This window comes from Bombina bombina, chromosome 5 (genome assembly GCF_027579735.1).
Source record: "Bombina bombina isolate aBomBom1 chromosome 5, aBomBom1.pri, whole genome shotgun sequence".
NCBI lineage: Eukaryota > Metazoa > Chordata > Amphibia > Anura > Bombinatoridae > Bombina > Bombina bombina.
Window position 1 is genome coordinate 54,024,323 of NC_069503.1, and position 13,136 is coordinate 54,037,458.

At 40.0% G+C, this 13,136-nt stretch overlaps 1 protein-coding gene across 1 annotated transcript in view; it reads left to right on the forward strand.

Annotated features, from left to right (window-relative positions):
- LOC128661301 (uncharacterized) overlaps nucleotides 1-13,136 on the forward strand; it is a 324,509-nt gene that overhangs the window by 120,959 nt on the left and 190,414 nt on the right. The window contains exon 5 of the mRNA XM_053715572.1: nucleotides 381-771. Within this exon, the coding sequence (XP_053571547.1) occupies nucleotides 381-771 (391 nt within the window). The remainder of the gene's footprint in view (nucleotides 1-380; nucleotides 772-13,136) is intronic.

Below are 13,136 nucleotides of genomic sequence, written 5' to 3' on the forward strand. Positions count from 1 at the left end.
AGTCACTATCAAGGTTTATCGGCTGTTAAAAAGTATCTGGATGCAGACCCAGACATTAAATTAGAACAAAATTCCTTTTTGTTAAAGAGTATATCTTTCATATTGCACAATAACTATATTTCGTTTGATAAGAATTTCTATCTCCAAGTTGATGGGACCGCTATGGGCACGAGGTTTGCACCAAGTTATGCCAATCTTTTTGTAGGCCACTGGGAAGAAAATTTCTTCATGGAGAGTGGCTTTGGTGCAAACCTCGTGCTCTATGGCAGATATATAGACGATATGCTGATGATTTGGAGGGGCTCCGAAATGGAGTTGAATAACATGCTTACGAATATGAATATCAATGATAAAGGCCTAAAATTTACATTTAATTACAGTCAAGAAAAAGTCACTTTCCTTGACCTAGAAATCATGGTGATAAATGACTCTATTGAGACAAAAACACACTTTAAGGATGTAGACTCTAACAGCTTTATACATTCAGACAGTTGTCACTTTCAACAATGGAAAGAAAATATCCCTGTAGGTCAAGCCTTAAGGATACGTAAGAACTGCTCTAGACTAATGGACTTTGAGGAGCAAATAGGGACACTTATGGAGAAATTTAAGGATAGGGGCTATGATGAGGAGCTAGTCCAAAGTGCTACTAGTAGAGCTAGATCATCAAATAGGAAAACACTTCTCACCTATAAACAAAAAAACATTTTAAATGAAAAAGATACTATAGATACACCGTTTATCACTGATTACAGTAATGATCATGGTACTGTAAGAAAAATTCTTAATAAACACTGGCACATCCTACAAGCAGACCCCATTATAGGGAAGAATTTGACTGATAGACCCAGATTAGTGTTTAGAAAATCAAGAAACTTAAAGCAAATATTAGTTCCTAGTACTTTTCAAGAGAATAAAACTAGTCTGAACACACAATTAGATATTGCAGGAAGGAAAGTGGCAGGTTTTTTCCCCTGCTATACGTGCAAGGCCTGCCAGCATAGTTGTAAGAAAAACTCTTTAATAATTCCACCTAAAGGTGATCCATTTCAAATAAAAGAGCTTATCAGATGCACAACAAAAGGGGTCATTTATGTACTCCAATGTTCTTGCAATTTGATATACTTTGGAGAAACAAAAAGGATGCTAAAGGATAGGATCAGGGAGCACCTGTTATGTATAGAGAAAGAAAGAGAAGATACCAGACTCTACAAACATTTCAAAGAAGTTCATAAAGGGCAGACAAAGGATTTAACTTTCTGGGGAATACAACACATTAAGTGTCACTGGAGAGGAGGTAACATAGATAAACTACTATGTATAAAAGAAGCGGAGTACATATATAAATACGACACTTTACATCCAGCTGGTCTGAACTCTGAACTCGACATCTCACCCTTTGTTTTAGATTAATTTTGGCTTAAGTACGACTTTGTACTATTCTATTTCTTATTTTTATTTTATTTCTAATAGTTTCTAATCAACTTTAGATTCTCACTATTTAAAAATTAAACGTTTAAATTTAGTCACTGTACAATCTTGATACCTTTTGTTTTATGGGATAAATATGTATCCACTTTTATTAGTCACAGGACCTCTGCTACTCTTTCATAGTTTAATATTGTTCACTATCTATAAATTCGATTACTGTGTCATTGCAAGCACCTATATAATTTCCCATAACGGCAGAAAACTGCAGTTATATATAATAAAAAAAATTTCACCTTGGTTCGTAGTATATATAAGCATATTTAAAATAAAAATAAAAATGTTTTTACTTATCTTTCTTTAAGTACATTAGTATATAATGACTTCTAGCACAAAGTCACATTTTTTGACCATTTTAGTGAGGATGCTTTGTCGCTCTTTTAAATCCTCCTTTCAGTGAAAGTAATATTGTTCTTTGAAAGCACCTTTGAACCTGAGTTAAACCTTTATTTTTATTCTTATTTGACTGCAAATTGTGGCAAATATACAAATGCCCCAAATTCAAGCATCTCTAGATATATTCTCAAATCCAATTAGATATAAGTGGTTTGTTTCTTATTTCATTTAGATATATAATTTTTTCTAAGTTGCCAGTACTGTTGCCAATAGACCAATTGTATTAAACACACCTGCCAGTTAAAGTAATCTCACCTGACCAATAGGTATGAGTCTACACTGTTTAAAAGGAGGCTGTAACTGGAGCTAATTCATCTTGAGAAAGCCCTGTAAGAGGGAGAAACGCGTTGATGATAGTTACAGCTGCCTTACACTTCACATTTTGTCTATAAGGACTGTATTTCTGTATTGGAGTGAAAGATTCTTCATCTACCCACGGACAACACGAGGACTACACTGTGAAGGGCCATGCGCTTAAATTGAAGCCGGTCTCAAGTCACACACTAAAGGGCCGTTTACTATTAGATCTACAGAGGAAATCTGGTTATACTGTGACCCTGCGTGCGATCCTGCACTAAGAGCGGAGTTCACCATCTATATTATAGCGGCCGCTATAGTTTACCTTCAAGTTATCCTGACCAATAGAATTGCCCTACAGAGACGACGCCTCCCGATTTGTGACGTCACGGGACACGTATACGCCTCACGGAGGTGACTCTTGATACACGGACGGTACACATAAAGGTAAAACGGGTTTACACTTACCCGGCTTCGGTTCTCTTTTGAATCATCTGAGGACTTTAGATTTGATGCCGACCTCCCCCTCATAATACTGAGACAAGGTTTATATTGGCAACAGCAGTTTTTATTTTGTGTTTTTTATACATCGGAGACGTCCGATTCTTAAGTGATCTATGTCTTTTTCTTTTTTGTAGGACATGTACCAATGTGATTGTTTGTTTTAAATTATATATGTTAAGCAAGTAAATTTATTCTTTTTTTATCTCAATTTGTCTGCATAGCAATTATTTTTAAACTGTTTAGCACCTTTAGCTTTTTTAGCGCTTCTCCTCGTTTTCATTCTTTCACTTATCTTTTTTCCCTAATTTGAGGGACTTTAGGGTTGGAGTAGCTTGGTGCCTCTTGCGCACACTTTAACACACTTGCACACGTCTGTCAGGATTACTTTTAATCTGTCGGCCAAGATTTTCATGAGTATCTTGTAATCCGAATTGAGAAGGGAAATAGGGCAATAGGATTCAGGGAGACCAGGGTCCCTCCCAGGTTTCGGAATCAGTGACACGTGCGCCATTGTGAATGTCTTGGGGGGAGCGACCATCTCTCTATAATATAGGTTGTATAGCCTAGTTAAGGTAGGGGTAATTTGAGGCTTCAACAATTTGAAGAACTCAATGGGAAGGCCGTCAGGACACGACGCCTTCCCATTGGATATGGAGGAGATTGTTTTTTGAATCTCCTCTGGGGAAATCGGGGAGTTTAGAGCCTTGAGTTGCTCGTCCTTGAGCTGAGGAAGCTCAAGACCGTTCCAAAAGCCCGAAATACTCTCCTGAGGAGGTTTCTTTTGGCTAGTGTACAGAGTGGAGTAGTAGCTCGCCAAAGCCTCAACAATGGACTCCAGCGTCTTGTGCGTTTTATTACGGTACGTAATGGCTGCAATGGGTCTACGGGCCATCTGTTTGTTTATCAGCGAGGCCAACAGTCTGCCAGACCTGTCTCCTTCCCTGTAGTACTTGGCACTTGTTCGAAGGAGTTGCACTATCGCTATGTGGTTCAGGAACACATCCAATTCGCCCTTGCTGGCGAGGTATCTGTCCTTAGAGGCCTGACAGGGTCTGCCACAGTAGGCCTGGTAAGATTCCGTTAAGGCTTCTTGCAATTTCTGCAATTTGGCCTGAGCCTTTTTCCGTAATGCAGCTACATAAGAGATGATATCGCCCGTAAGGACTGCTTTCGCCGTATTCCAAAACAGCTCTGGATTGTCTTGATGGGCTTAATTATCTATGTAAAAGTCATTCCAGGCATGCGTTAAATGCTTCAAGAAAGCATCTGAGGTGTATAAGAAACCTGGGAATCTTAGTGTCTGCTTATTAGCAATCACTGCCCCCAGCGAGATCACAAGTTCTACTGGTGCATGGTCAGAGACCACTACCGTATGTATCTTGGCCTTAGTAACCCTTGAGATTATATTAGAGGAAATCATAAAAAGGTCTATCCGCGACATCGTGGGCGACGCCCTGGAGATACACGTGAAATCTTTGCTTTCCGTGTTCCACAGCCTCCACACGTCAACGAGTTGCAAGGAGTTCGATAACCTAGAGAATATCTTCTTTTCGAAAATACCGCTATCCCTAGACTGGTTACCCCCCGCCGGACGCTCCGGATCTCGAAACCTGTCACAGATAGGATTTGGTGCTAGATTAAAATCTCCCCCAAGTATGATATCTAAACCTAAATAAGGGGTAAGTGTTTGAATGAGTCTGGTCCAGAAAGCTGTAGATTTACAGTTCGGGGTGTAGATGTTGCAAATTACCAAGATTCTCTGATTTATTCTAACTTTTACTATTAAAAAACGTCCCTCTTTGTCTTTGTGAGTATTTAAAATCTCAGTGTTCCCCCTCTTCGTTTTTCGTGCTCCACCTCCGAGAGGTGAGTCTCTTGCACTAGGGCGATGTCAGCCCCCAGATGCCGTAAATGTGTCAGTATAGTACTTCTTTTAGCGGGTGAATTAATCCCCCCCACATTCCATGTTACTAATCTCACAGCCATTTAAGTAGTCTTGCGCGCATCCCGACTAAGCCGGCCCTCCGCAGGAGAGAACTGGGGAGGAGTAAGGAGAGTAGTAAGGGGGGGAGGGAGGGGGAAAGGGGCATAAAAGCAGAGAAAAAAAAAAGGGTTTGTATGACACTGCACTGAGTGTCTGGGTTCTCTAGAATGGGGATATCCTTTTTTCACTTCAGAATTGTCATGAGCATTTAAACTAATGAATTCCGGGTACGCCACTCCCGGGAAAAGAGCCTGTGTCCCATTCTTTAGAGAGAGTAATGAATGTGTAACAGCAGTATGTACAAAAACTAAACAAACCCAATAGAGCATAGAAATACATTTAAACAAAAATAGTGCTATGTCAGAAATGTTAATTTGGTTCCAGCAGACCCACCAGTCAGTTAACACACTCCATATATTATTTTGTAACACTAATACCAAACAAATGAAAGTGAGATACTTTACAATATGGGGTTTCCTTTCCACTTTAACAGTGCCCTGAGTATCGTAGCTAAAGTATTCCCCTTGCTCCAATCTTGAAGTCCGGATCTCTGTCCCAGAACTATGAAAACTATATCTCAAGAATAAAAACATTATCATTACATAGAATAGAATTGCATCGAACATAAACATAAAAATATAACCTTTTATGAGTAAAGCAGACATCACAACCTGTTTTTAGGGCTATATGATATTTACCCTTAAAAATAAGACTTAGACCTAATAAAGGCCAAATATTCAAATCCTATCAACCCGGGTCTGAGTGCAGTGGGCCAGTTGGGCCACCCACTCTTCCATTTAGTTCTCTTCCCAGGTATTCAGTAACCTCCCGTGGGGTATCAAAGAATCTAGGGCCTGAGGGAGTTAGTAGTTTTAGTCTAGCAGGGTACAGAAGGTACACTTGTCTACCCTCCGCATTTAGCCGTGAACACAGTGGGGAGAATTCTTTGCGCTTCCTCATTAACTCTGAGGAATAATCTTGAAAAATAAGCAATTTAGAGCCTTCATACATTATGGGGGCCATTTTCCTATATGCGCGCAGCAATTCTACTTTCAATTGGAAATGCAGCAACTTGACCATCACCTGTCTAGGCTGTGCATTATCCCGCTCTTGCTGCCGATCAGGCCCCACCCGGTGTGCTCTTTCTACACTACCTTTGAAAATATTGGGGATGAGTTTGAGTACAAGTGGCAGGGTATTTTCTATAAAGTGAATAAAGTCTCTATGTTTTACTCTCTCAGGAATCCCTAGAATGCACAGGCTGTTACGGCGGGATCTATTTTCCAAATCCTCAAGCCTCTGATGCAATACTATATTTTCCTTCACTAACACATCTATCTGGGTGCCATGAGTAGCTGTTGTGTCCTCAAGCCCTGACACCCTGTTCTCAACCTCTGTGAAGCGGACCGAAAATTGTTTCATCTCTCCCGCTAAGTGATCTAAACCTTTCTGTAAGCTATCTATTTTGGGGAGAAAGATGGAGGAGAGCTGCTGCACCACAATATGCGATTCAGAAGGCAGCCCATTAAAATCCTGCACAGCAGAGGGCGTATCCTGTAGGTGGTCAGCAGCCCCCCTGTTCTTTCCTGAGGACTTGATTTTCCCTGACATTTTGCCCCCAGTCAAAAATCTATCCATACAAAAGCACAGTCACTACTAGAGGTAGCGCCACCCCACCCCTGTGATACCCAAAAATGCAGACAGATATATACAGAAACTCAGTACAATGCAACACCAGCTGTGTTCTGACTCAGCTGGACATGTAGAATCAATACAGCATATAGAGAGTCTCAATTAAAAGTTCTTCATTGTGTTTACCAGGAAAGTATTCAGGCAAGAGTCATGCAGAAGAGGTTCTTTTAAGGCAAAGCAGACTACCTTGGATGTAGATATATATGTGCTTTAACACAGTGTAAGGCAGCACCAGTTCTGTTGTGGGTGAGACAACCAAGGAATGTCACTGCTGCATGTAGAGAGTCTCCGTTAACAATTCCCCACTAGTCTTGCCAGAAGGGCTATAAGGCAAAACCCATGCAGAAAGAATTGGTCAAAATAGGTTGTCTTAGTAAGAGTTCTCTGCAGGCTAGGCCTTCTGTGGCCTGTACTGTGACTCCCAGCTGCTATTATGTCCTCTGGGCCCTCCTATGACGCTGCTCAGGCCCAAATATTGCCATAAAAGTGTGTTCTAGGGCCCCCTGTGTAAGTTGTATAATTATGCCTTATATATAATAAAACTGCTGCTCTCTACCCCACTCCGTGAGGTTTTTCCCAATGTAAGTGTGCAGGATTCTAGAGTTACCTTTTCTGGCGGTCACAGGTTACATGCGATGGGAGTCTTAAGACACGGCCGGCCCCACTCTTGAGCAATCCGTTGCAAAATGTGATCCGTCCTCACTCTTAGGAAAGCTGATCCGATTCTCCTTTTTTTTTGGCCTGTGACCGCGTGGTCTCAACACGAATCCTTCTCTGCAGCTTGCGGCAGGCAATATGGCGCCTCTTTGCACCTTTATTCTGTGGTCGTGATGATCTGCCAGCCTCTACCAGCGAACAGCCCCACACACCTCAACAGCTCCCGCAGCTATTTCACTCAGCGCTTCCCGCCAGCTGCTTTGGCTTCTTACCGCTGGCAGCTCTGTGTAGAATTTCCTCGGTTCCGGAGGTATGCCCCGCCGTGTCTCAGAGAGGGGACCTGGCTTCTGCGGCTTCACCGACTAGGTGGAGGTTGTAATCTGCTCTCTGCGGGCAGCGGTCGGGTCGTGTGAGTCAATCTGGGAGATTACGACCGTCCACCGCTCTCTCACTTAAAATGGCGCACCTGCATGTGCTGTCTATCAACGGTGGGGCCGAGATGACCGTCGCCTGTGCTGTATGTGCCGAACACCCTATGTGTTAAGGCTATGCTGCACTTGGGTTTAGCCAGGATTCAGAAAAACGAAATGAGGAAGCTGCTCTATAAGGAGTGAACGAATAAAGGGCTTCCAGAAAAAAAGGTAAAACGAAAATCCTTTATTAATACATGTTAAAAGTGCAGGCAGTACAGGGCAAACAAACTCCCTGACTAGTTTCGTGCTCTGTTGAGCACTTAATCATAGGGTGAGTTTGTTAGGTGTTCGTAGCCCATTTAAAGGCACAGAACACCTGTGAACAATTACATGTTAAAAGCTGCAAAAATTATTAAAAGTAAATCGACATTCTACAAACACTATAAGTTGTTGGTATAAGGTGAAGCAAGTGTATTAACAATTAAATTCCCTGAAAAATAAGTGACTAAATAAGTAAATATATGAAAGAGCAAACAAACTAACAGACAAATGAATAAAATGAATGGACAAAGTGTTACAAGTGGGATCCAAAAGATAAAGAAAAACATATATATATATAGTACATCCTTTGTTGAAAAACACATCATATTATATTATATTGGATTACAACTGGTGCTCCAATCAAAATGATTATTGTTGTTATTATCATAAGCTTATTACATGTATTAACAATATACACCACATGACATACAAAAAATATTTATTTATTACAAAAAGAACACGATTTAGTTACTTTTTCACACAAGCTCATGACGTCACTCACTTTACGAGGAAAACCAGTCTTAGAAAAAAAAAAATGACCAAATTTTAGAGCCTCCATTGACTTCTATTGGGAAGACGTGCTCGTGCACGCGAAACTCACATTTCACTAACGCACGCAAATAGCGTAGACCGAAAAACTCCAAATACCAGCACTAGAAAATACATGCTTTTATGCGTTAGACCCAGCTATGATAAATAGATCAAGAAATGACTATTTCCCTATGGTGGATTTATGGATTTTAATTATTGAATATTCACAACACCATTAAATTGTTTAAGACGTTTATATTACATCAACTACAAATCAACATCACTATAAACAAACTTTTTTTTTATCAAAATATTACATTTAAACGGACACAAAAATAATGTAAAGTTTTCAGGATTCACAGACACTACACAATGGAAAACAATTCTCATTTACCTTTATTATTGCATTTCAGTTATTCAACTCATATGCTTTCAGCAACAGCATATCTACATATGCTTAACACATGATCAGTCATGGATGCACATACATTACTTTTAACATTCACTCATACATGTGCATTCAAATGATGGGGGAAAAACACATTACATTCTCTATAGGAATCACAAAACACAACATATGGATTTTACTGTACTTTTAACATCATGATTCCATCACCAGAAACCATTAGGAATTACGTACAACAAGAACATCATTACACCAGATTACAGATGTCACTTTATGGGAAGGAACAACAATGTCAGACCGCTATATAGAAGTCAGCATATGTGGGACACAATCACAATATATACGTATATGTACATAACACGCATCACCCATCACGCAACCACAAAGCACACATTTAGATTTTATTCAGCACACAATAACAATGTAGCACAATACAACAACACAATGAGGATTTCAGAACTACATAGGCAGGTTAATAATATCATGACGTCATTAGAAGATTCAACCATACACATTACAGATTCACCACTGTACCGCCCCTTTCTGAACTTTAACACTCAATACTACAATACAACATATACGTAAATAACAGTTTGGAACAGCATTATTAGGGAAATTTGAATGGGACAATTAATAAATATTGTCAGATCGCAAATCACTTATATATATAATACTACAGATGACAGCCGGAAGTTATTCAGGATTAGTGCGATTTGAAATGGAAGCATACAATATTTACATCTCGGCAATCACTTATATATACAATACTATAGATGACAGCCGGAAGTTATTCAGTATTCGTGCTATTTTAATGGGACGCATACAATATTGACAGCTCGGCAATCACTTATATATACAATACTACAGATGACAGCCGGAAGTTATTCAGTATTAGTGCGATTTTAAAGGGACGCATACAATATTGACAGCTCGGCAATCACTTATATATACAATACTACAGATGACAGCCGGAAGTTATTCAGTATTAGTGCGATTTTAATGGGACGCATACAATATTGACAGCTCGGCAATCACTTATATATACAATACTACAGATGACAGCCGGAAGTTATTCAGTATTAGTGCGATTTTAAAGGGACGCATACAATATTGACAGCTCGGCAATCACTTATATATACAATACTACAGATGACAGCCGGAAGTTATTCAGTATTAGTGCGATTTTAAAGGGACGCATACAATATTGACAGCTCGGCAATCACTTATATATACAATACTACAGATGACAGCCGGAAGTTATTCAGTATTAGTGCGATTTTAAAGGGACGCATACAATATTGACAGCTCGGCAATCACTTATATATACAATACTGCAGATGACAGCCGGAAGTTATTCAGTATTAGTGCGATTTTAATGGGATGCATACAATATTGACAGCTCGGCAATCACTTATATATACAATACTACAGATGGCAGATGTTACTTTATCGTTTTCAAACAATGTTGCAGCAACATTGATCGATCACATTCGATGCACATTATACACAACTATGCACTTTCATTCATGTTAGCCTGGACGTGTGCTTGTTACTATAAGATCGCGTTTAAGAAATATTGATTACGCATATGATCAAACATTACAAACATGCACTGTATGTGTGATATTTGACACTTTCACATTGAGATTCATTGTTGGAAAACAACATTTCAGCAAACAACCAAAAAAACGCTCACTGTGAAAGCATTCGCGCCGCTCACATACAAACAAGTGAATACAATTAGCAATCATTACAAACTCACTACCATTGGACTAATTGTACTATAAATCCCCCAAACAACATGGCCAATGCATCACTTGTGATCCACATCAGATCAAGTGCATACCTTGTTACGCTGTTTTGAAAGATGGATGACGATGACATGGTAGACGCTGCTGGTGCTGCTATTGGCTAGCTGTTGGTCGAATCAGGCAGCCTCGGCGGCTCAGACTGAGACGAAGGGGTCGTCTGGTTCGAGGTCCTCGTGTCTACAGGGTGAGACCCACCTTGGAAAACATGAGCGACTTTGAGGTTTATGATAAGTATCGGCTCAATCGCGAACAGCTCATTGGCCTTTACGATCTTCTTAAACCTCATTTGGAGCCACGTATAAGAATAAGGACTGCTGTTCCCGCCATGAGTAAGATGCTAAGCTGTCTATACGTCCTGGCCTCCGGGAGTTTTCAATCCGGAGAAATGTACATGCATGGCCTGGCTCAAGGTACATTCTCTGTGGTGTTTGATAACTTTCTGGACGCCATGGTACGTATCAGTAAGCAATACATAGGATTCCCACAAAATGATGGTGATTGGAGGCGCCTGAAGCGGGAATTCTTTGATATTGCTCAATTGCCCAATGTCTTGGGAGCCATAGATTGTACCCACATTGCGCTGCGTGCTCCAATTGATGACTTGCCCTTCAGAAATCGCAAACATTTTCATAGCCTCAACGTGCAGTATGTTTGTGACGCACAGATGAGGATTATGCATGTGTGTGCGAATTTTGGAGGGGCTAGTCATGATGCCCGCATCCTCTCTCTGTCGTCCCTGTGGAGACCGTTTGAGGAAAGACAAATGCCCCCTGGTTATCTCGTTGGTGAGTATTTGTGCACAACATGGTTAATTAGTTTGACAATTGCCACTGTAGTTTTAAAATGTTAGCATAATGTTCAGCTATAGGATGCAATTTAACCATGTCATTGTCTCTTTCCGCTAATGTCTAGTTTTAGTTCAATGCAGATATGTAGCATGTCTTACCTTAAATGCTCAGATAGAGAATGCAATGTAACCATTTCGTTTCCATTTTACACAAGGTTTGGTTTAGGAGAAATACGCATATGTAGCATGTCTTAGCTGAAATGGCAAGATATTAGCTAATGCAATTTAACCATGTCATTGTCTCTTTCCACTAATGTCTACTTTTAGTTCAATGCAGATATGTAGCATGTCTTACCTTAAATGCTCAGATAGAGAATGCAATGTAACCATTTCGTTTCCATTTTACACAAGGTTTGGTTTAGGAGAAATACGCATATGTAGCATGTCTTAGCTGAAATGGCAAGATATTAGCTAATGCAATTTAACAATGTCATTGTCTCTTTCCGCTAATGTCTAGTTTTAGTTCAATGCAGATATGTAGCATGTCTTACCTTAAATGCTCAGATAGAGAATGCAATGTAACCATTTCGTTTCCATTTTACACAAGGTTTGGTTTAGGAGAAATACGCATATGTAGCATGTCTTAGATGAAATGGAAAGATATTAGCTAATGCAATTTAACCATGTCATTGTTTCTTTCCGCTAATGTCTAGTTTTAGTTCAATGCAGATATGTAGCTTGTCTTATCTTAAATGCTCAGATAGAGAATGCAATGTAACCATGTAGTTTGCATTTTACACAAGGTTTGATTTAGGAGAAATACGCATATGTAGCATGTCTTAGATGAAATGGGAAGATAGAGAATAATATTGAACTAGATTATTTTATTTTAAAATAAACATTTGTTAGTGGATTATCGTGTACAGTACTTTTTATTGGACTCAAAATACTATTTTGAGGATTCTGTTTGAGTTATGTTCTGTTCATAATTTATAGGTGATTCTGGGTACATGAGCTGGCCTTGGCTTATTACCCCCTTGCGTAGCCCGACTGATGTGTCTGAGGAGCGCTACAATAGGGCTCATAAGAGAACCAGGGCGGTGGTTGAACGGATGTTCGGGCTCCTGAAGATGAGGTTCAGGTGCCTGGACAGGTCAGGAGGAGCCCTCCAGTACAACCCAAAGAAGGTGGCTAAGATCGTTGTAGCCTGTAGCGTCCTGCATAATATTGCACAGCGGGCTGGGATGCTGCAGGGCGTCCCGGCGCACCGAAACCTCCTCAGAGATGAGGAGGATGATCCTGTTCTAGAGGGGCCATTCCGGGACGAGGGGCTCAATGTCAGAGCAGACATCATCAACCGCCACTTTAGACGGTAAATAATAGAAGTTAGACTGGAGTATTGTCAATAGATGTGAACTCTAGGGAAATGACAAGTAGAGAATTGTGCAAACATGTTAGGATTGTTCATCAAATGCTAAAAAAGTGTTTCATTTATTAATATAGGTGATGCTCTGGGCATTGGGTCCTGTAGCGAGTCTTTGCCACCTGGTTTTTAAAGAGGACATCAGATGGTAAGTATAAATGTATGGACTGTTGCTGGCATGAATTGTACACAAATACATCATATGGCATACATTTTCAAAACTAGTATTTAGTTTACACATTACTTAAAATGTAAATACTCAGAAAGGGATCCTCTAGCATAACTATCCTCTAGCATGACTATGGTTCAATGTCACACATTAGAGGTTCGTCCTGCTCAATATGACTCATCTTCACACTTGATAGAACATAACACAAGATGCTACACACGCTTAGTAAGCTAGTGACAGAAATTTATTCTGAAATG